Source organism: Erythrolamprus reginae, chromosome 9 (assembly GCF_031021105.1).
Source record: "Erythrolamprus reginae isolate rEryReg1 chromosome 9, rEryReg1.hap1, whole genome shotgun sequence".
Lineage (NCBI taxonomy): Eukaryota > Metazoa > Chordata > Lepidosauria > Squamata > Dipsadidae > Erythrolamprus > Erythrolamprus reginae.
This window is the reverse complement of record NC_091958.1, coordinates 24,893,512-24,917,848: the sequence shown is the minus strand read 5'-3', so window position 1 is coordinate 24,917,848 and position 24,337 is coordinate 24,893,512. Positions and strand designations below refer to the sequence as shown.

The 24,337-nt window shown below is 44.0% G+C and overlaps 1 protein-coding gene across 1 annotated transcript in view; it reads right to left on the bottom strand.

Annotated features, from left to right (window-relative positions):
• Positions 1-24,337, bottom strand: part of LOC139171963 (phagosome assembly factor 1-like) — an 80,956-nt gene that overhangs the window by 14,398 nt on the left and 42,221 nt on the right. The window contains 8 exon segments of the mRNA XM_070760513.1: positions 2,366-2,449; positions 3,199-3,332; positions 4,663-4,775; positions 6,279-6,376; positions 8,162-8,256; positions 14,142-14,221; positions 18,492-18,535; positions 21,347-21,430. Of these exon segments, the coding sequence (XP_070616614.1) occupies positions 2,366-2,449; positions 3,199-3,332; positions 4,663-4,775; positions 6,279-6,376; positions 8,162-8,256; positions 14,142-14,221; positions 18,492-18,535; positions 21,347-21,430 (732 nt within the window).

The following is a 24,337-nucleotide window of genomic DNA, read 5'->3' as shown; positions in this document are numbered from 1 at the left end:
TTACAATTTATATTAATATTGATTGTTTCCTGATTGCTTATTTGTACCCTATGACAATCATTAAGTGTTTTTTATCTGATGATTCTTGACAAATGTATCTTTTATGTACACTGAGAGCATATGTACCAAAGACAAATTCCTTGTTTGTCCAATCACGCTTGGCCAATAAAGAATTCTATTCTATTCTGTTCTGTAAGCAACTTGGGGGGGAAATTAATTAATTCAAAAATGAGCAGCAAAAATATCTGCTATTTTTTTTTAAAAGGTGGATTTCAATTTCACATAATGTCATGTGTGGCACCTCTATGCCTTTCTTTTAAAAGCGAAAGGTATGAAGATCTTACAAGCTTTTTACTCTCTTTCATTTATTGAGTTTATGGAGGCCCTCAAGCACCATCTAGTGGCGTTGCAGGTCCAGGAGCTGCCTTTTGGCCCTGGGATTTTTGACCAGACAAGCTCAGGTAATGCTAGAACTCAGGTGACGTGGTTCAGCATACAGGGTGACCCTGGCCACTTGTATTTATGGTTAAACAAACACGGTTTAGTGGCGTGTAACAATGATGTGTAAACTATAAAGCTATGACAAATCTAGACAGCATACTAAAAACGAGACATTACCCTGCCAACAAAAGTGTGTATATAATGATTTTCCTAGTTGCAATGTGTGGCTGTGAAAGTTGGACCATAAGAAAGGCTGAGTGCCAAAGAATGGAGGCCTTTAAACTGTGGTGCTGGAGAAGACTCCTTCGAGTCCCTTGGACTCCAAGGTGATCCAACCGGTCAGTCCTAGAGGAGATCAGCCCTGATTGCTCTTTGGAAGACCAGATCCTGAAGATGAAACTCAAATACTTTGGACACCTAGTGAGAAGGAAGAGTTCGCCAGACCACTTCTCGAATACAGCTCACCTGTCTGGAATCCGCACTTCATATCAGACATTAATACAATTGAGAGAGTCCAGAAATATTTCACGAGAAGAGTCCTCCACTCTTCTGCTTGCAACAAAATACCTTATACCAGGCTTGAAATTTTGGGCTTAGACAATTTAGAACTACGCCACCTTCGGTATGACCTAAGTGTAATTCATAACAGTATCTGCAACAACGTCCTACCTGTCAATGACTACTTCAGCTTCAACTGCAACAATACATGAGCACACAATAGATATAAATTTAATGTAAACCACTCTATTGAAGATAATATGATTCAGTAACAGAGTGATCCATCACTATCTGACTGTGGTTTTATCCCCAAGTGCCCAAAACCTTATCCTCAGACTGTCAACAATCGACCTTACCCCAGTTCCTAAGAGGTTTGTAAGGGGTGTGCATAAGAGCATCATGGGGCCTACTGCTCCTGTCTTACTGTCCTCATTTATCTGGACTTACTTTGTATGTGTTTATGTTTATGCATATACAGTGATACCTTGTCTTATGAACTTAATTGGTTCTGGGACGAGGTTCGTAAGGTGAAAAGTTCATACGACGAAACAATGTTTCCCATGGGAATCAATGGAAAAGCACTTAATGCGTGCAAACCCAAAACTCACCCCTTTTGCCAGCCGAAGCGACTGTTTTTGTGCTGCTGGAATTCCCCTGTGGCTCCCCTCCATGGGAAACCCCACCTCCGGACTTCCGTGTTTTTGTGATGCTGCAATTTCGCTGAGGCTCCCCTCTCTGGGAAACCCTACCTCCGGACTTCCGTTGCCAGCGATGCACCCGTTTTTGCGCTGCTGGAATTCCCTTGAGGCTCCCCTCCATGGGAAACCCCACCTCCGGACTTCCGTGTTTTTGCAATGCTGCAGGAGTATCCCAGCACCCGTTTTTGCACTGCTGGGATTCACCTGCTGGGATACTCCTGCAGCATTGCAAAAACATGGAAGTCCGGAGGTGGGGTTTCCCATGGAGGGGAGCCTCAAGGGAATTCCAGCAGCGCAAAAACGGGTGCTTCGCTGGCAATGGAAGTCCGGAGGTGGGGCATCCCAGTGGCGGCGGTGGGTTCGTAAGGTGAAAATAGTTCGAAAGAAGAGGAAAAAAAATCTTAAATCCCGGGTTCGTATCTCGAACAGTTCGTATGACGAGGGGTTCGTAAGACGAGGTATCACTGTACCTGTTATCTTGTACTGTACATGTTTGACAAATAAATAAATAAATTAAGAGCCTAATCCTGGGAACGACTGAGGGCAAAAGAAGAAAGAGACAACAAAGACCAAGGTGGCTGGATGGAGTCACTGAGGCAGTTGGCGTGAGCTTAAATGGACTCCAGAGGATGTTAGAGGACAGGAAGGCCTGGAGAAATGTCATCCATAGGATCGCGACAGGTTGGACACGACTTCACAACTAGCAACAAACCCCATCTTTAACTCACCACTCCAAGTGTGAAGTAGTTGAAGAAAAAATCGTTGCACTTCGAAGGGACTTGCTTGTGAGGCGAAGGTGAGTGGATTTTCATCTGTTTGCAAAAAATAAGAAACAGCTTCATCTTCACACTTAACGGTGGCTGGTATTTATTGGAGAAAAGGGAGCCCTAAGCTTTGAATGGATTAAATGACATCTACGAGAGAAATCAGGAATTAATTCCACTCTGTACAGGAGGGATCAACAACCGTGGCAACTTTAGGACTTGTGGCTTTCAACTCCCAGAATTCCTCAGCCAGCCATGTTAACAGCTGCGGTGATTTACTTAACAGCAGTGGCAAAACTCCCTTAACAACTGTCCTGTTTAGCAACAGAAATATTGTGCTCAATTGTGATTGTAAGTCAAGGATTACATCCCCATATTGAGTGGAAAACAACCACCATCCATATGCCATTTTCTGCATGCAATTAAAAATCCCACAACGCTCAATAGATTAAAATGATGTTAAAAATATTTCACTGAAAAACACAGGCAGGAAAAATGAATGAAAACTAATCAGAACACTGTTAGTCCTCAACTTAACAAGAGTTCAGTTAATGACCATTCAGTTATATTAAAGGAATTAGGAACCCCTCCCAACAGTCCAATGCAACCGATATGGCCCTCCCTCTCCTTACATTCCCCAAAAGGCGCACACACACCAAGGCGCTTAGGCGTCAAGCAAAACGGTTATAAATCAATAGCATGCAGGACATAGGGGGCATGGAAGAAAGCCATAAAGAATGTAACCGTGATCCATGCTTTCCCCTGAAGAATGGAAGACTCATGGATCTGACACTAACCTTATCTTCAGATTTGTAGAAAACCTTGTGAGGGGACCCCAAAGTGCTGAGAACATCTTGGCACGAATCACCGAAATACACACAACGCTCAGATACCCGTATTTTGGCATCGGCTAACACACCAGGACCGCAACCTACAAAGAAACATAGAAGTCTGACGGCAGAAAAAGACCTCATGGTCCATCTAGTCTGCCCTTATACTATTTTCTGTATTTTATCTTGGGATGGATATATGTTTATCCCAGGCATGTTTAAATTCAGTTACTGTGGATTTATCTACCACGTCTGCTGGAGGTTTGTTCCAAGGATCTACTACTCTTTCAGTAAAATAATATTTTCTCAAAGGAAGAAAGAAAGGAGACAGGAAGATAGGAACACTGCATAATAATTCTGAAACCACCTGCACTGACCCCAACAGTCTCAGGAAATAAAATTATGTAGATGTGAGTAGTCAGAGAGGGGGGGGGAAAACATTTTTAAAAAAACCCAAAGACAAATTCCTTGTGTGTCCAAACACAATTGGTCAATAAAGAATTATATTCTATTCCATTCTATTCTTATTTCTATTCTCTTATGTTCTATTCTATTCCATTCTAATCCACATTCTATTCTATTCTATTTTCCTTCTGACAGCCCCCTGGATAATGGAAGATTAGTCAGAGAGAAAGAAAAAGCCTTTCCTCTATCACACAATACTAGGACAAGGGGGCACTCCCTAAAGCTCATAGGTAAGAAAGCAAGGACAAATAAAGGGAAATATTTCTTCACCCAGGGGGTCCTTGGTTTATGGAATTCACTTCCAGAAGAGGTCGTGACAGCTGCCAGCCTTGATAGCTTCAAGGCAGGATTAGACAGATTCATGGATGCCAAGTGTATCGGTGGTTATTGAAACGGATGTCCATGTGCCGCCTCTATGTTGATTGAGGCAGGCAGGATTCCCTTGAGTACCACACATTGGGGGTTCAAGGGAAATGGAGGGTCTTGCCTTCTCTTTCTGCTCAAGATCCCCATGGACAATTTGGTGGGCCACTGGGTGACACAGAATGCTGGACTTGATGGGCTTTGGCCTGATTCAGCAGGGCTCTTCTTATGTTCTTTTTAAAAACCCAAAGACAAATTCCTTGTGCATCCAAAGAATTCTATTCTATTCTGTTCTATTCTATTCCATTCCGAGTCTATGGAGAGGGGCGGCATACAAATCTAATAAATAAATAAATCTAATAAATTCCAATCCACATTCTATTCTATTCTATTTTCCTTCTCTGTGACAGCCCCGGGGACAATGGAAGATGGCTATCAAGTCACCCCAGTTCTTCTCCTCATTAGATTAGATGCACCTAGATCCCTCGAAGGTTCATCATACGTTTCTGCCTCTAGGCCCCAGATTCATCTTTGTTGCTCTTCTCTGCGCTCTTTCTTTTTTTTAATATCGTCGTGATGAGAACTGGACATACGGTATTATACCTGCAGTGAGTAATCGCAGTCGTAAACCTGAGGGTCCAGCTGCATCTCGGAGAACATCAACGTATTCTGCATACACATTTCCGAGGAAACAGCTGAGTGGCATCGTAGGAGCCCTGAAAGCATAAAACAGGGCAAATTATTTAAAACAGGAATCCTGAAGGTTTCCATACCCCAAATTCCCTAACTCAAAACAGACACCATAATGGAAGGGTTAATCCGACTGGAGGATGATGGGAACTGTAGTCCAATGCAGAGGTTGTGAGAGCTCCAAAACCGGAGACTTTCAAGAGGAGATTGGACGGATATTTATCTGAAACGGTGTAGGGCCATGATGGCGAACCTATGGCACCATATCAGAGGGCACGTGAGATTTTGCCATGTTTCAGCACCAGCATGCACATCCAGATGGTTTTCGGCCTTCCCTGAAGCCCCAGAGGCAAAAAAAAAAAATCACCCAACGGACAAACTGGAAGTTTGGAAACATGCATTTCCAATTTGCTGTCGTGCTGTTTTTCGCACTTTGGAAGGTTCAGGGAAGTTTCCTGAAGGCTCCAGAGTGCAAAAAACAGCACAATGGCAAAGCGGAAGTGCGTTTTTCCAAACTTCAAGTTTGTCCATTTGGGCATTTTTTTCACCTACCAGGCTTTAGAAAGACCTGTGCGCATGCGCAGAGGGCAGTGCGGTGTGTGCGCATATGGGTGGGGGGCAGCGACGGGGTGCGGGCATGGTCCCATTATTTTTTTTAATTAGATATATTAATTTAGGAAATGATTATTTGTATTATTAGTATTGATTATAATAAAATACTGATTTAGATCATTAAAGACAGAGTGAAACTGTATTTTTATAACTTTATAAAATTACATTTTATAAAATAGTAAAAATTTAATTTTATAAAATTATTTTTTGTATAAATAAAAACTATATTTCTAATATTTAGAAACTTTTTTCTTCTTTTCTTAAAATGACTGAAATTGATTGATATTTAAGATTAAGCATTAAGTAAGAAATGTAGATAAGCATTAATTGGTTAATGGGTTGAAATACTGTAATCTGAAAAAAATGAGAAATGTACTATTTAGAGGGGGAAGAAGTCTGAAATTTTTGTGTTATTATGCTTTGTTTTTTATAATTTCTTTTTGCTAACATTTGGTTATACAAGGTTTTCTTAGTTTCTAGAAAAATGTATTAAAAAAGGAAGGAAGTACTATTGCAATATTGTTTTATAAGTTAGAATTATGATGGTTGTCATATTTTTTGAAGGAACATTAAGGAGGGAATTTAATCAAAAGAAAATGTATGTACTGGCTGACAAAACCAGAAAAACTGCAACTTTTTTGATGATTGATGTCAGTTACTAACAAAATACTGTGTTTTATTTATGGAAGTATACTGCATTGTTTGAATATATGTTGAAAGGAAAAAATAAAATTAAAATTGCCCCAAAAAAGAGAGCCTACCTAAAATATTTACAGTTTATATCCCCAGATTAATAAATTATTAATCTAGTTGATTGTTAATCAATTAATTAGCAATCAGATTCATTATTGAGTATAGGGGGCTGGACTAGAAGACCTCCTGGGTCCCTGTGACTCCACAACATCCGAGCGACGTACTTCGTATCCTGTAGACTGTTCCCGCTGTAGATGTACATGCGTTTCACAGTTGCGCCATGTGGGATTTGCAGAGAGGCTAAGCCATGGGCAAAGTTTGGCTGTGGAAATCAAAATGAAAAGTTATTGCGAATAACTGGACAACTCTTTCTTTACAATCCCTTCGTCTCTTATAAAGCGCTTAGCGGAAAATTTAATCCCTCTCTTGCAAAACCCAGGATCTGCTTCACACATCTCGGAGATTCGTAAGTGGATTTGTATGTGTTCTGGCAGGAGAATGTAGCCACTGGGTCTCTAGATTCAAGATTTATGGTTTAGTGCAGTGGTAGGCAAAGTTGGCTGTTCTATGACATGTGGACTTCAACTCCCAGAATTCCTGAGCTACCATGATAGGCTCAGGAATTCTGGGAGTTGAAGTCCACATGTCATAGAAGAGCCAACTTTGCCTACCCCTGGTTTAGTGGATAACTGTCCTGACCCACCTCCTCAAACACGACAAACGCTTTGAAATTAAATCAATGGCTCCTTTATTAGAAGCACCAGCAGCCCGAGCAAAAGGTTTCTCTCACTGCTGGATAACATGTCTGTCTGGCAGGGGACACGAATAGTTCTCTGACACATCCATTCATCTCTGCCTCCTGCCGTTTATCTCCAGAACTAGAGTGGGGTTTCGTTAGCAACAGTGGCTCTTCCATCCCGAGGACCAGCCCATAGATTTCCACTGCTCTCCTCTCCTCTGCCTTCTGCACATCAGGCACTGGACCCAGCTGTTCCTCCTCTTCTTCATCAGCCACCTCCAGACCTGGGGCCTGCTGACACTCCATCTGAGGGCTGACGGACGGCCCAGGCTCCGCCCGTCTCTCTCTCTCTGCCAGCTCCATCCCCTCTTCCCTCCCTGGAGCTCTCAGGTTGCCTTGATGCTGACCCAGACTCCCCATACCTCCTCCTCCTCCTTTGATTTTGGTTGCTGGAGGGGCTGGCAGGCAACAGGCCACAACGAATTGGAACCTATATCAGATCCTTGAAGTTCTGGCTGTCGCAGCATCTCTGAGACATGATCCCAATTTGGTTGTTTGACAACCATCTCATAATGGTCGCAGGATTTCATGGTCATGTCACTATTCCAATAAAGGACAATATTTGTAGTTCAAGGTTGAAATGAGGGGTCTTTGGTGCTCTCAGAGTTTGCTTGTTTTCTTATGAATGAGGGTTGATGGACAGCCCAGGCTCCATCTCTGTCTCTATCTCTGACAGCTCCACCCTCTCTTCCCCATCACAGCTCTCAGGTTGCCTTGATATTGACCCTTACTCTCATGCCTTTTGGCCGCTGAAGGGACCAGCAGCCAAAAGGCCACCACATAGTGTTAACCTGGGCAATGGTGGTTTATTCAACCAAACATGGATAACCATACTATGGCATGATGGCTACATCATTGGGGGGGGGGAGGATTCAATCCTCCTGATCAATGGCATTTGTTGGAACAGTGTGTCCATCCATGCGTGCGTAAGCGCATGTGTGTGTGGAGTTCAAAATGATGCCCACCAACCCCGCTCTTTTTACACGTATCCTGAATTAGTATGAAAAGATGTGCGGTCTCCAATTCAGGCCTCCAAGATGGGTATTTTCTTTTAGTTTTCTCTGGATTCACCCTGCCGTAAAGTCTAAACCAGTCGTCTCCAAATTTGGCAACTTTACAACTTGCGGACTTTAACTCCCAGAAGTCCACTCTGGGAGTTGAAGTCCACAAGTCTTAAAGTTGCCAAGGTTGGAGACCCCTGGTCTAAATGACACATTTTTACAAATCCAGGAAAGGGAACGCAGGGAAGAAATGACTGCATTATTTTCCTATTGCATTGTTAAATTTCTTTTCAATAAAATAGCCGACCTCATACTTTGGAGTTTCAGTCCATGAGTCCAACTGAAAGGAAAAGGAGAGGCCCCTGAAGTTGAGATGGAAAAGTTGTTCAGCAGAGTTGTAAACTGGGAAAAAAAACAGACAGCGACTTGTAAAAACAATGGCTCTTTTTAAAGCCCAAACTGGGCAATAATATTGATATAGCCAAACATTGCATTCACAACACTCCCATACATATAATCCTTGATTTACGACCTGTCACTTAGTGATGTACTTAGTGATACACCCCCCCCCACACACACAGTTACATCACTGTATTTTGGGTGGCTGACAACCAGCTGTTTGTAGCATCCCATAGTCACATGTCCACGGTATTTCCATAAACCAACATTTATTTCCCATTTCTGGTAAATGCCCCATAACAAACAATGGTTTTGCTGAACGACTACTGCTAAAAGGATTGTAGAATCAGGCATGGTTACATGGTGATCCAGTTTATGACCATCAAAACTTACGCGTGAAATTGTGGGTTCAATTATTGTCGTTGAAGACTAACTGTATAATAATCTAAATATTTTTCTTCTGTCCCAGAATTGAGCTCTTCATTATAACATGTCTCAGCTTTTTTCCAATCACGTGGTAAACAGTAGGAGTTTTAAGATATGAAAATTAAAAATACAGAATAACAGGGTTTGAAGGGACCCAGGAAATCTTCCAGTCCAACCCCTTGTTCAGGCAGGAACTCTTATGCCAGTGATGGTGAAACCTTTTTGGGCTCAGTTGCCAAAAGGGGGCGCGCGCACGAGATAGGGCGCTCGCGTGTGCCCACACCCATATTGCAATGCTCTTCCTTCGCCACGCATGCACACAACCATTGTGCTGCCCCGCAACGCATGCACACAACCCCCCATACTGCCCCCCCATGCATGACCCTGGGGACAGCGAAACACGACCCAACAGCCCAACCTTAATTTCTTTTCCGACCTTCCGGTTGGCCCACTGGGCCATTTTTCACCATCCCCAGGGTTCACAGGGCAACCCTCAGATATACAGTGGTACCTCGTGATACGAACCCCTTGTGAAACGAACCCAGGATTCGGAAATTTTTTGCCTCTTCTTACAAACTTTTTTCGGCTTACGAGCCCACCGCAGATCGCAAAATGGCGCTCCGCTGTGCGCCGCCGCCCAGCTGTCACCTTTTAAAACAGCCAGGGGGCTTCTTGGCATTCTACTGAACGCTGAACCCGGAAAGTTTGGGTTCGGGTTCCGGAGGCCGCCGAGAAGCGCCGCCGCCCGGTTGTCACCTTCTGAAACACCCGGGGGGCTTCTCGGCGTTCTCCTGAATGCTGAACCCGGAAAGTTCGGGTTCGGGTTCTGAAGGCCGCCGAGAAGTGCCCAGCTGTTTCCGACCGGACGTCTTCGTGACGTCAAAGCTCCACCCATGGAATCCCCTATTGGGATTCCCCACCTCCTTTCCAGCCTCCAGATCGGCCGAAAACGCCGCCGCCAATCGCAAAAACGGTGCTCCGCCAAGCGGCGGCGCTCGGCTGTAACCTTCTGAAACAGCCGGGCGCTTCTCGGCGGCCTCCGGAACCTGAACCCGAACGTCTGGGTTCGGGTTCAGGAGAATGCCAAGAAGCCCCCCGGCTGTTTTAAAAGGTGATAGCCGGGCGGCGGCGCCCAGCAGAGCGCCATTTTACAATTTTTTTTCTTTTTGCATGCATTAATCGCTTTTACATTGTTTCCTATGGGAAACAATGTTTCGTCTTACAAACATTTCGCCTTACGAACCTACTTCCCGAACCAATTAAGTTCGTAAGATGAGATATTACTGTATCTCCATGTGCCATCTGTGGCACATGTGCCATAGATTCACCATCACTGCCTTATACCATCCCAGACCTGTGGTTGTCCAATCTCCTCTTAAAAACTTCCAGTGCTGGAGAATTCACAACTTCTGAAGGCAAGTTATTCTACCGGTTAATGCCCAGTGAAAAAAACACACACGAGGGAAGGCAATTTTTCATGAGATCACAGTCAGCATTTTTAATTGAGTGAAAAATTAGATGTTCCTCTTTCTGGATTCTTGGGGCATTGTTTTCTGTGGTACGCAGCTCAAGCAGGATCTGCAAGTTTCTACAGTTGCAGCAGAACCTACCTAACCTGCTTGGCTAGACATGATAATGGGGCTATAAACGAGGGTTATCTGGAAAGTACGGTTACAAGGCCCGTAGCTCTCTCGTGGGGAATGTTCGTGGGGGAAGTTGGTGTTACTGTCGTGTAGGGGAGAAACCAGTGGAAGAGAACAAGCAGTGCCAGTGGTCAGTAGATCATTGACTGGCGTTGTGGTGAAGGTTATAGATGAGCATCCTCATTCCGTTTCCCTCCAAGTGTGAAGTGCTTGCTGTAATGCGCTATCTGAATGCTAAGGGCATGAACACTGCTGTGATATGTGCCCAAGATTTGTGCGGGATGGGTCCCCAAGATTTTTCTCGCCGACTGCTGAGTTTTGAATTTTTTGGCTGAAGGAGAATGGGCATGGCGCCACTGCATTGATTGACGTTTGCTCTCTGGAGTAGGGTGATAAGCCCAAGTTTCATCTCCTGTCACTATACAGTTGAGAAAAGCCTCGCCTTCAATCTCGAAATGGTCATGAAATTCTCGGGTGGCAGTGACTCTATCGATTTTGTATGCTTCATTGAGCATCTTGGGCACCCATCGCAGCAGGGTTCATGCCCTCAGCATTCAGGTAGCGCATTACAGCGTGCACTTCGCCCTTGGAAGAGAGGGATTTAGGGGTAGTGATTTCTGACAGTCACAAAATGGGTGAGCAGTGTGGTTGGGCGGTAGGAAAAGCAAGTAGGATGCTTGGCTGCATAGCTAGAGGTATAACAAGCAGGAAGAGGAAGATTGTGATCCCCTTATATAGAGCGCTGGTGAGACCACATTTGGAGTACTGTGTTCAGTTCTGGAGACCTCACCTACAAAAAGATATTGACAAAATTGAACGGGTCCAAAGACGGGCTACAACAATGGTGGAAGGTCTTAAGCATAAAACGTATCAGGAAAGACTTCATGAACTCCATCTGTATAGTCTGGAGGACAGAAGGGAAAGGGGGGACATGGCCGAAACATTTAAATATGTTAAAGGGAGGGAAGTGTTTTTAATAGGAAAGTGAACACAAGAACAAGGGGGCACAATCTGAAGTTAGTTGGGGGAAAGATCAAAAGCAACATGAGAAAATATTATTTTACTGAAAGAGTAGTAGATGCTTGGAACAAACTTCCAGCAGACATGGTTGGTAAATCCACAGTAACTGAATTTAAACATGCCTGGGATAAACATATATCCATTGTAAGATAAAATACAGGAAATAGTATAAGAGCAGACTAGATGGACCATGAGGTCTTTTTCTGCCATCAGTCTTCTATGTTTCTATGTTTGGAAGGAAACGGAATGCCAGTCGATGATCTACTGACCACTGTCACTGCTCATTCTCTTCCGCTAGCGTCCTGCTACATGATAGTAACACCAACTTCCCCCGTGAACATTCCCCACGAGAGCTACGTCCCTTGTAACCTTACTTTCCGGATATTCCTCATAATAAGAAGAAAACAAGGAAAAGACACAAAGAACCATACAACAGAATTAAGAAACGAGATAGGAGGCATAAAGGGATAAATGCAGTCCTTGGCTTTTGACCACAGTTGAGGCCAAAATCTATGTTGCTCAGCGAGACATTTGTTAAGGGAGTTAACCCCATCTTACGACTTTTCTTGCCACGGGTTGTTAGGTGGATCACTGCAGTTGCTAAGTTAGTAGCACAACTGTTAAATGAAACCTGGCTTCCTCATTGACTTCGCTTGTCAGAAGGTCAAAGTAGGGGATCATGTGACACCTCCCCTCCCCCAGCATACTGCAAGCGTCGTAACTATGAGTCCCTTTCCAAGGTTATGAATTTGATCACCTAACCACAGGGATGCCGCAATGGTCGTATGTGTGAAAAACAGTCGTAAGTCACTTTTTTAGTGTCATTGTAACTTCAAATGAGTGGTTGTAAGCCAAGGATTACCTGGATAAGTTTCTGATGTGAACTCAAACCTTTGTCTTGACTTCCTGTCTTGCACAAATACTATTTGGATATATTTTGTTTCATCCTGGCTTTTAAATCCTTTTTTTGTTGATCAGCTTGATTCGTTATATAATTGTGAATGGCAAATATTTAGAGCTTCTTTTTTTTTTTTGCATTTTCAGTTTGATATTTACACTGTTACTATTGCAAGGAACAGTATACAAATTTAGTAACTGCGTAATTTGGATGGTTCACCTTTTAGTAAAACCTTCAGTTTGATGACTAAGACAAACAAGCAATTGAGCAATTAAATGTTATTGACAAGGAAAAAGAAAACCCTGTTAACACACAAGCCGCCATGCAAATTCCCTTCCCAACAACTTTGGTGCTTTCCTGGTATGAATCATTTACACTATTTTGAGGCATATAATGAACATTTAAAACAAATGGCTGCAGATTATGGGTCTGGCTAGTCTAAAGAAAAGAAGAATTAGGGGTGACATGATAGCAGCAATTCAGTATTTGAGGGGCTGCCACAAAGAAGAGGGGGCCAACTTATTATCCAAAGCATCAGAAGGCAGGAGAAGAAACAATGGTTGGAAACTAATCAAGGTGAGAAACAACCTGGAATTAAGGAAGAGCTTCCTAACAGTGAGGACAATTAACCAGTGGAACAGTTTGCCACCAGAAGTTGTGGGTGCTCCATCATTGGAGGTTTTTTAGAAGAAACTGGACAGTCACTTGTCTGAGATGGTATAGGTTAGTGATGGTGAACTTTTTTTGGTTCACGTGGCAAAAGTGGGGTGTGTGGGTATGCTAGCAGGAATGTACATGCATGCACCCCTTCCCTCCCCCCCACTCATGTACACACACATGTGCTGCCACACACACATGCGCACAGGCCTTTCTGAATCCTGATAGATGAAAAAAATGCCCAAACAGACAAACCGGAAGTTCGGGAAAATGCACTTCCGCTTTGCTGTTGTGCTGTTTTTTGCACTCCAGGGGGTTTAAGGAAGCTTCCTGAAACTCCAGAGTGCAAAAAATAGCACAAACTGGAGGTTTGGAAAAACATATTTCTGGTTTGTCCATTGTGTTGTTTTTTGCACTCTGAGACTAGACCTTTATTACAGTCAAAGACCATCAATATAATAATAATAATAATGAAAAACAGAACATCCAAGAACCGTTTCAGATTCTTAGAATCTAAACATTTTAGTATCTCTTTGATCCTAGTAGCAGATTCTTGGGTGATAAATGTAGTCCTTGACTTACAGCAGTTCATTGACCATCCAAAGTTGGTTGTCACCCAAGTCAGCAAAGGCACGCTAGATGTTGAGGTTCCTGGACATCTGGAGACAAATGACTTACAAAATTCATGACTTTTGCCTGACCAACCAAAATTGACCCATTGTAAATATACAAAAGATGTACATATCTCGCTGTGATGAAGGCACACATTGGGTCTCTCCTTGATAAGTGATGGAGCACTTATGTATGTATGTATGTATGTATGTACGTACGTACGTACGTACGTACGTACGTACATACGTACGTACGTATACCATTTGTGGCCAGCTTTTAAGTGCTTAATACACCTTAGCTAATTTATACGACAAATATGACAACTTTGTTTATTCCTTTCCCTAATACAGTAGTATCAAACTGAATATAAACCTCACATCTTATGGATTGTAATTTTAGTAGTATTGACAATGCATAATTGATAGACTGGATTTTATCATGGATTTTATCTGTTGTTTATCATTTTATCCTACAATGTTTGATTGTGTATTCACTAAGTGTTTTTATTAGTTTTGGTCTATGACTGTAATAATAAAAAACTGAATTCGAATCTAATTTAACATGACCAAAGGGTTCTTCTGGACATGAGCTGCCAAGCAAGATTTTCACCCTTTTGACTGTCCGAAACTCACCTCCTGGATGGGTGGCTCCAAAAGACTGATCAATTTGTTCAATGGTAGGAGGAATAGCCTGGGAGTTAAAATGAACACCACTGGAGGGAAAAAAGAAAGATTGATTAAAACCTAATCAGTCAAACGCAAAGCTACCCATGCATTCACAAACTGCTTGAAAATCTTTTTATTTTCACTGTTTCTTTTCCCCCCGATTCCCACAACCCTAACAAACTAGAATTTTGCTATTTTTAGCAGCGTGAAAACTAGTAACCGAGATCAACTACCTTGCCCAAATCCAGAGATCTTCAAACTTGGCAACTTTAAGAGTTGTGGACTTCAACTCCCAGAATTCTCTAGCCAGCATAGCTAGAGAATTTATGAGATAAATGATAAATTTATGAGATAAATCACAAAGCAAAGTGCAGGAATATTTCTTTGTCCCATTTTTTTGTAAATCTATGTAGCCTACAAACTCCAGGATTGTTTGGAGAGAAATGCATCTATCGACAGGCTCTAAATGCGAGGAGGAAGGGCAAGCAGTAAAAATGAAAGTGAAACCTTCTAAGCAGCTAATAAATATAATATTAAAGAGCACCTGTCATTTCAGACCCATCATGGCAGAGCCTGTTACCGGGCATCCACTCACCTGCTGCCTGCCACGTCCCTCATCTGGTGTCACTGCTGCATTACCATAATTTACTTTAATTCCGGCCTAAATAAGACTTGACTGGGAACTATGACATGGTATGATTGTATTAGTGAGGGTTTAACAGGGTTTTATATTATTGTTATTGTTGTGATTTATTTATTTATTGATAGATTAGATTAGATTTCTATGCCGCCCTTGACCTGAGACTTGCAACAAAAATTGCTTATACTGTTTTTGCTATTTTAATAGGGTTTTATATTATTGTTATTGTAATTTAATTGTTTACACTGTTTTTGCTATTTTATTGTTGTAAACTGCCCTGAGTCTTTCAAGGGTGGGTGGCATACAAATTAATTAATTAATTAATTAATTAAATCAAGCCTTTTTTTACTAGTGATTTAAATCACGATTTAAATTGACTTGATTTCAATCATATTTATTGAATTAAACCAAGCTCATTTATTTCTTCCACATACCTAGATTCTTTTGCTGCAATGTCTTTCAAAACTGTCAAACTTTTTCTCAGGTGTGTCCCTTCCCCACACATTTCCACACACGTACAGACACACCCTTCCAGCAAGATCGACACAATGGGATGTGGAGAATGGGATAGCACGTGGCAGAATTGACCTGCTTTATTTCTCCCTCGGAAGATCAGCGTGGGAAACACAAATCCTATCCCAACAATTTGGCGGATTCAGATCAACCGAAAGATAAGGGCTGCTCTAAGACACCAGGGAGTGAATTTTGTGACACAGAACTTAACAATAAACTTATGGTAACCCAATAAGGCAGTGTTTCCCAACCTTGGCAACTTGAAGATATTTGGACTTCAACTCCCAGAATTCCCCAGCCAGCATTTGCTGGCTGGGGGATTCTGGGAGTTGAAGTCCAAATATCTCCAAGTTGTCAAGGTTGGGAAACACTGCAATAAGGAATCAACCAGGATGCCCAATGCCACACAATGCTGATTTGTCCTAAAGGCTGTTTCAAATAGGCCACGTTTCATCCTGAAAATAAACCATCATTCTGCACCAAATATGCAACGAGAAACTGACATTAAATACAATTTTGGGGTTTGCTGGTTAACCCCATCAAAGGTAGGCATTATTTTTTTTTTAAACCCACACCTAAACTTTGTTTACTTGTTCAGTTTCTAAGGGACTGTTTGCCCCAGGTCAGATTGAAAAAATGACGCTTGATTTAATAAATGTTTCTCTCAGATAAATTAAGAAGGCAAGCAGCCATACAGCAGCTATCCAACGTTTTGCAAAAAAATAAAATAAGCTCCTATCTGAAAAAAAAATCAAATTATCTGGCTTCCTCCTCTGAGACAACTCAAAATTCTTCTACACTGTGCCAAATCAGAGAGGATACAATCTGTAAACTCTATTCTCTCTTTTTTGATCTTTTATTCCTTTTTAAGCATGCTTTAGACAAGACACGGTTCTTTTGAAGCAAACCAGTTTCCAAACCATTTTCCATCAAAGAAGTATCTTCAGAAATGCAATGTCCTCAGGGTGAGTCCAAAATGTCAACTCGGTAGTATTCTGTCTAGACCAGTGTTTCCCAACCTTGGCAACTTGAAGATATTTGCACTTCAACTCCCAGAATTCCCTAGCTAGCGAATGCTGATTTCTCACAAGGTTTTCCCTTATATAGCCACCAGGCGTGGCCAAGTGTTCTATAGAGCTAAAGCAAAGACCATTTTTCCCTCAAATAATCCTGCCTGGTCATAGTTCTATGCACTCTTGCGTCTATAATTGGTTCTATATCATCACCAGAATCACTGGATAACACCTCTGGGGTTGCTACAGCCTCTGGTTGGCTTTCAGTCCCTAACTCCTCATCGTCTTCACTCTCAGACTCAGGTGCCAAGCAAACTGGTCTAGGATACCAATATGCATCCATCTCTCGATCTTCAAAATCCTGATTAGCTAAGCAGGACGTGCAATATGTAGTCACAAGCATCTGACTGAAGTTTTATGGTGTACATCAGGAGTTTCTAAACTTGGTAACTTTAAGGCGTGCAAACTTCAACTTCCAGAATTCCTCAGCCACCCATGCTGGCTGAGGAATTCTGGGAGTTGAAGTCTGCACGCTTTAAAGTTGGCCAAATTTAAAGACCCCTGTGTACATTAAAAAAAGGCAGGAATTTGGTTGCATAATTGCATCCATCATCCTTTCTCCTCTAACACACTCTTCCTGTAGACCAGTGTTTCCCAACCTTTTTTGAGCTGCGGCACATTATTCACATTTTCAAAATCCTGGGGAACATTGAGCGGGGGGGGGGGGGGGCGCAAAAAGGTTTGGACAAAAAAATCTCTCTTCCTCCCTTTTGCTCTATTTCTCTCTCCCTCCCTCTTTCTCTCCATCCCTTTCTTTCTCCCTTCCTTCCTCTCTCTTTTGCTCTTTCTCTCTCCCTCCTTCCCCCTTCTTGCTGTCTCTTTCTTTCTTTCCTTTCTTTCCTTTCTTTCTCTCTCTCATTCTGTCTCTCTTGCTATCTCTTTCTTTCTCTCTTCCTTCCTTCCTCTCTCTTTTGCTCTTTCTCTCTCCCTCCTTCTCCCCTCTTGCTGTTTCCTTCTTTCTTTCCTTCTCTCTCTCACTCATTCTGTCTCTCTTGCTGTCTCTTTCTCTCTCTCATTCTTTCTCTCTTCCTTCCTTCCTCTCTCTTTGCTCTCTTTCTCTCTCCCTCCTTCCCCCCTCTTGCTGTCTCTCTTTCTTTCTCTTTCTCTCTCTCTCTCATTCTGTCTCTCTTGCTATCTCTTTCTTCCTCTCTTCCTTCCTTCCTGTCTTTTGCTCTTTCTCTCTCCCTCCTTCCCCCTCTTGCTGTCTCTTTCTTTCTTTCTTTCTCTCTCTCATTCTGTCTCTCTTGCTATCTCTTTCTTTCTTCCTTCCTTCCTCTCTCTTTTGCTCTCTTTCTCTCTCCCTCCTTCCCCTCTTGCTGTCTCTTTCTTTCTCTCTCTCTCTCTCTCATTCTGTCTCTCTTGCTATCTCTTTCTTCCTTCCTTCCTCTCTCTTTTGCTCTCTTTCTCTCTCCCTCCTTCCCCCCTCTTGCTGTCTCTTTCTTTCTCCTCTCTCTCATTCTGTCTCTCTTGCTATCTCTTTCTCTCTCTTCCTTTCCTTCTCTCTCGTTCTCTCTCTTCCTTTCTTCTCTGCGGAGGCCGGCAAAGCTTTTTCTGGGTAGGCTGGCTGGGGGATAGGGCGCGCGCATGCACGCACCCCCGACGTTCCAAAGAACCTTCTCCGACCTCCGCTGTGAGAAGGTTTTCTCCGAGCGCTCGCCGCCGTTGCAGCCACCACTGCGGGAGGAGCTGGAGAAAGGGGCAGATCGGGCGGGCGTCAGCGGCAAGAAGCCAGGGGCGCGAGGGGAGCGGAGGCACTGGGGGTGGGGGCAGCCGCGGAGCCGGCCTCCGCACTTTCATCGCTCCCCACCCCAAACTCCAACGCCCAGCTCCTTACGCGGAACGGAAGAATTAAGCTCTCCTTTTTCCTGCCTTCCTCCTTTGGGGCCCAGCAGGTTGGTGCCGGCAGCGCCCCGCCCAGCTGGAGCTTCCCTAGAAGCTTCACGGCACACCTGCCCGTGTCTCACGGCACACTAGTGTGCCGCGGCACACCGGTTGGGAAACGCTGCTGTAGACAGCCCAGCTGCAGCGGAATTGAAAATGTCTCAATAAGTCTTTTTTCATGGCCATTGCAGAGACCGTCTGGCTACTTACCAGTACTTTAACTTCACTTTAGTCAAGTCATAAACTTCAATCACCTAAAAATGAAAAACAAACTGTAAAACCTTCATGGCTTGGGACCAGGTTATTTCCCCAACACATTGGAGCAGGGAGGCAGGGAATGCTGTGGGTCATACTCCCAAGGGAGGCATATCTGGTGGAACAAAGAAGGGCCTTCTCCATGGTGGCTCCCTCTCTCTGGAACATCATTTCCCCAGAGATTATAATGGCAGCCACTGTAGCACTCTTTCGGAAGGCGCTGAAGACCTGATTCTGCCAGGTGGCATGGGGAATCCAGAGCAGGCTGAAGCCCATTAACGTGATCTAATGTAAACTCATGTGACCTGCTGTTGCTGGGACAGGGGGTGATTTTGTTATATTGTACTATATTAATTAATTTGATTTTTTTGGTTACTAAGTGCCCTAAGTCTTTCCAGGCTTGTTTTCATTGCTACTCCCGGTGAAGATTTTATTCCCCGCCCTAGCCAGGAATAAAATAATGTGCTGAAACTGACCAGACTAAGGATGCTAGCCAGATGAATACCTGGTAGGTAGGTTTCCCCCCCTCCTATTTTCCTCCCCAAAAACTAAGGTGTGTCTTATATGCCGAAATACAGTGATACCTGGTCTTATGAACTTAATTGGTTCCGGGACGAGGTTCGTAAGGTGAAAAGTTCGTAAGATGAAACAATGTTTCCCATAGGAATCAATGGAAAAGCAATTAATGCGTGCAAGCCCAAAACGCACCCCTTTTGCCAGCCGAAGCGCCCGTTTTTGCATTGCTGGGATTCCCCTGAGGCTCCCCTCCATGGGAAACCCCACCTCCGGACTCCCAGCAGGGGAATCCCAGCAGTGCAAAAACGGATGCTTTGCCGGCAACGGAAAGTCCGGAGGTGGCGGCGGGTTCGTAAGGTGAAAATAGTTCGGAAGAAGAGGCAAAAAAATCTTAAACCCCGGGTTCGTATCTTGAAAAGTTCGTATGACGAGGGGTTCGTAAGACGAGGTATCACTGTATATGGTACTTTTGTCATGGATCATTGAATCTTCATTTACATATAACATTAACAGGAGTGCTCAGTGCAGAAAGCCAAAGCCAAATCTTATCAGTCTAAAAAACTGCAAAACCAATTTTCCGCCTTCCTTTCCCTTGACCCCCAACAAATGGTAGTCAAGGGAACTCTGCCTGCCTCAACCAACATAGAGGCAGCACTTGGACATCCGTTTCAATAACCATTGATACACTTGGCATCCATGAATCTGTCTAATCCTGCCATGAAGCTATCCAGGCTGATAGCTGTCACGATCTCTTCTGGAAGTAAATTCCATGAACCAAGGATCCTCTGGGTGAAGAAATACAGTGGTACCTCAAGATACGAACCCCTCATCTTACGAACAACTCGTGATACGAACCCGGGGTTCAGAAAAATTTTGCCTCTTCTTACGAACTTTTTTCGAGTTACGAACCGGCGTTCGGAGACTGCTGGGAAGCCGCGCGGCTGTTTTAAAAGGTCGCAGACGGCCTGGGGGGCTTCCCAGCACCCCCCAAACCCCAAACCCGGGTTCGGGGGGTGCTGGGAAGCCCCCCAGGCCGGCTGTCACCTTTTAAAACAGCCGCGTGGCTTCCCAGCAGTCGCCGAAAGCCGTTTTTTTGCGGGGGGTTTTTTGGTTGCACGGATTAATTGACTTTACATTGTTTCCTATGGGAAACAATGTTTCATCTTACAAACCTTTTGTCTTACGAACCTCCTTCTTGCACCAATTAAGTTCGTATCATGAGGTATTACTGTATTTCCCTTTATTTGTCCTCACTTTCCTACCTATGAGCTTTAGCCATAGGAACCCGCTGCTGATCAGAGGTCTTCAAACTTGGCAACTTTAAAACTTGTGGACTTTTAACTCCTAGAATTCTCCAACCAGCATAGTCCTCAAGTCTTAAAGTTGCCAGGTTTGGGGACCCCTGCTGTACAGGGAATCTAAAACCAAGGCATTAAATCAAGACCAACAAAAGCCTCTATCATTCTCATTGCAGCAGCAACAGCCAGCCCCGTGAACACACAAGACATAAATACAGTGGTACCTCATCTTACAAACGCCTCTTCTAACGAACCGTTCGAGATACGAACCCGGTGTTTAAGATTTTTTTGCCTCTTCTTCCAAACTATTTTCACCTTACGAACCCAAGCCGCTGCTGCTGGGATGAAGGGGTTTCTTTTTTTCCCCTTTTTTGAAGAAAGAAAAGGGAGGGGCGGCTTGGAGGGGGAAAGAGTTTCCATTTTAAAAAGTAGAATAGCGTGCTTGCACAGGCACTGAAAGGGTGTCTTTTGAAGAAAGAAAAGGGAGGGGCGGCTTGGAGGGGGAAAGAGTTTGCATTTTAAAAAGTAGGAGAATAGCGTGCTTGCACAGGCACTGAAAGGGTGTCTTTTGAAGAAAGAAAAGGGAGGGGCGCCCCCCTTGCCTTTCTTCCTTCCCACTCACCCTGTAGCCTAGCCTTGCTTCTTCCACCCACCCCCTTTAGCTGCTCCTCCCTGCCCTCTGTTCACCTCCCTTCTAAAGTTTGGGATTTTCCTGAAGGATTTGCAGGCATTATTTGCTTTTACATTGATTCCTATGGAAACATTGTTTCGTCTTACGAACTTTTCACCTTACGAACCTCCTCCTGGAACCAATTAAGTTCGTATCATGATGTACCACTGTACTGGGGAGAAGCAGTAGCCGTGGAGACAGAGTTGCACGGTTGTGGCTCCGAACATGGTGTCGGTTTTGCGATAGCCTTACACCACCAACGTGCGTTATCCCTTTTGATAGATGTGGAGAAAGAGACAATTGTAACTTCTGGACCATGAGTTTACCTTCAGTCTTTGATTGAAAGCATCAAATAGCAGTTTGATTCCGTCCTGAGTCAGGTTAAGGATGAGGTCATGGCTGAGAGGAGACTGGAAAACAAAGCAAAGAAATTCATTTTGGAATTGCTGGCAGCGAATGCCTGGAGCCCCGTTTTCTCCGAAAGCCAAAGGAAAGAACCGTGGCAATGATTTCTCCCAATTGGCACCAGGAAAGGTTGCATGTTCGCTGGAGGCTGCCAAGAAACAGCCAGGCTCAAAACCTGCGGTTGCCAAGTTCCTTTTCTTCATATTATGGAAATGAAATATAGAGGCGTTAGCAGCACTCGGATTACGTTTAAAATCTGCTTTCACAGGAATAACGGCCAAATCTCGTGTTTCTGGCTGAGAAGGCACCACCAAAAGGCACCACCAGAGGGAGACACTCTTCAGCCCAAGTGCAACATTGCTTTGAGAAACAAAAAGGTGAAATTCTGCTGATTCACATCAACTTTCTGATTCCGTTTCAGATTTTATATCCATCCTTATTATTAATAAAGGAGAATATTTGTAGCTCAGGGTTGTCATGGTGCTCTCTATGCTTGGCTATTTTCATGCACATGTTTCATTACCCGTAGTAGTAGTCGTAGTCGTAGTAGTAGTAGTAATAATAATAATAATAATAATAATTTCTTAGATTTGTATGCCACCCCTCTCCGAGGACTCGGAGCGGCTCACAACAGACAATACAAAATCCAAATCCAAATCCAATACTAAAAACAAGATTTAAAACCCCTGTTAGGAAACAATCATGCAATCCAAACAAATCAAACATAAAGAGGAACAGCCAAGGGGTATATCAATTTCCCCATGCCTGGCGACATAGGTGGGTTTTCAAGAGTTTATGAAAGGCAAGGGGTGGGGGCAGTCCTAATCTCTGGGGGGACTTGATTCCAGAGGGCCGGGGCCACCACAGAGAAGGCTCTTCCCCTGGGTCCTGCCAGACGACATTGTTTAGTCGATGGGACCCGGAGAAGGCCAACTCTGTGGAACCTAATCGGTCGCTGGGATTCGTGCGGCAGAAGGCGGTCCTGAAGGTATTCTGGTCCAATGCCATGTAGGGCTTTATAGGTCATAACCAACACTTGGAATTGTGACCGGAAACTGATCAGCAGCCAGTTCAGGCCATGGAGTGTTGACGAGACATGGGAATATTTGAGAAAGCCCATGATTGCTCTCGCGGCCGCATTCTGCACGATCTGAAGTTTCCGAACACTTTTCAAAGGTAGCCCCATGTAGAGAGCGTTGCAGTAGTCTAAAGTAGCTAAGAACATCAGTGAGCAGGCCCACCAGCCAACATTGTTTAGATGACGGGACCCGGAGGAGACCAACCCTGTGGGATTTCACCGGTCGTTATGTGGCAGAAGGTGGTCTCAAAGATAGTCTGCCCTAAGCCATTTAGGGCTTTAGAGGTAATGACCAACACCTTGAATTGGGATCAGAGACCAATCAGGAGCCAGTACAGCTCGCGGAGTGTAATGTGGGTGTACCTAAGTGCACCCACAACAGCTCACGCAGCTGTATGCTGAACCAGATTTAGTCGCCGAGCACTCTTCGACGGTAGCCCCATGTAGAGCACGCTTTGTAATAATCTAACTGTGAGGTGACAAGGGCATGATTGACTGTGAGGAGTGCCTCTCGATCCAAGTAGGGTCGAAGTTGGTGCACCAAACGAACTTGTGCAAAGGTCCCTCTAGCTACAGCTGTCAAATGTTGATCTAGTGTTAGCTGTGAGTCTAGGAGGACACCCAAATTTCGAACCCGTTCTGAGGGGGACAATTTCTCTCCTCCCCCAAGAGCCAAGGATGGACAGTTGACATAGTCTTTAGGAATTTTTAGAAGACAATATCCACAGCCACTCGGTCTTGTCTGGGTTAAGTCTGAGCCTCTTGCCTGCCATCCAGACCCTCACAGCCTAGAGGGATCAGCACATCACATCCACTGCTTTACTGAATTGATGCGGGGTGGAGATATATAACTGGGTATTATATATTGCTGATACCTCACCCTGAATCACTGGATGACATTGGTTTCATTTATTATTTTTATTTATTATTTAGATTTGTATGCCGTCCCTCTCCGCAGACTCGGGCCGGCTCACAACAAAGTGAAAACAATTTACAACAAATCTAAATTACTGTTTAAAAATATTTAAAAGACCCCATTTTCTAAACACACATACATACAAACATACCATTCATAAATTGTATATGCCCGGGGGAGATGTCTCAGTTCCCCCATGCCTGACGACAAAGGTGGGTCTTAAGGAGCTTACGAAAGGCAAGGAGGATAGGGGCAGTTCTAATCTCCGGGGGGAGTTGGTTCCAGAGGGCCGGGGCCGCCACAGAGAAGGCGGGGTTGATCTCTGTCCTCCTTCTAACACCAACTGAGATCGACCGGAGAGATAGGAGGAGAACCACCATAACATGGTGCTTCCTTGCCCCAAATCTCTTAGTCGTCGCAGAAGGATACCATGGTCAATGGTATCGAAAGAAGCTGAGAGGTCAAGTAGCACCAAGATGGAAGAATGACCCCCATCCTGGGCTCGCCAGAGATCGTCCATCAGTGTGACCAAAGCAGTTTCCGTAGCCAAGCCTGAAGCCAGATTGAAAGGGGTCCAGATAATCCATTTCATCCAATGACCATAGGAGCTGGAGTGCCACCACTTTCTCTACAACCTTCCCTACAAAGAGTAGGTTAGAGACTAGACAAGGGTTCACCTGGGTCCAGGGAAGTCTTCTTGAGAAGGAGTCACACAACTGCTTCCTTTAATGGTTGTGGAAAGGATCCCTCACTCAAGGACATGTTAACTAACGCCTGGAGCCAGTCTCGTCTCACACCCTTGTTGGCTGAAACCAGGAGGGACACAGGTCAAACACACAAGTAGAGGAACTCATCGCTCTTACTGCCTTGTCCACTTCCTCAGGAGTCACAGATTCAAATTCATCCCACACAATGGGA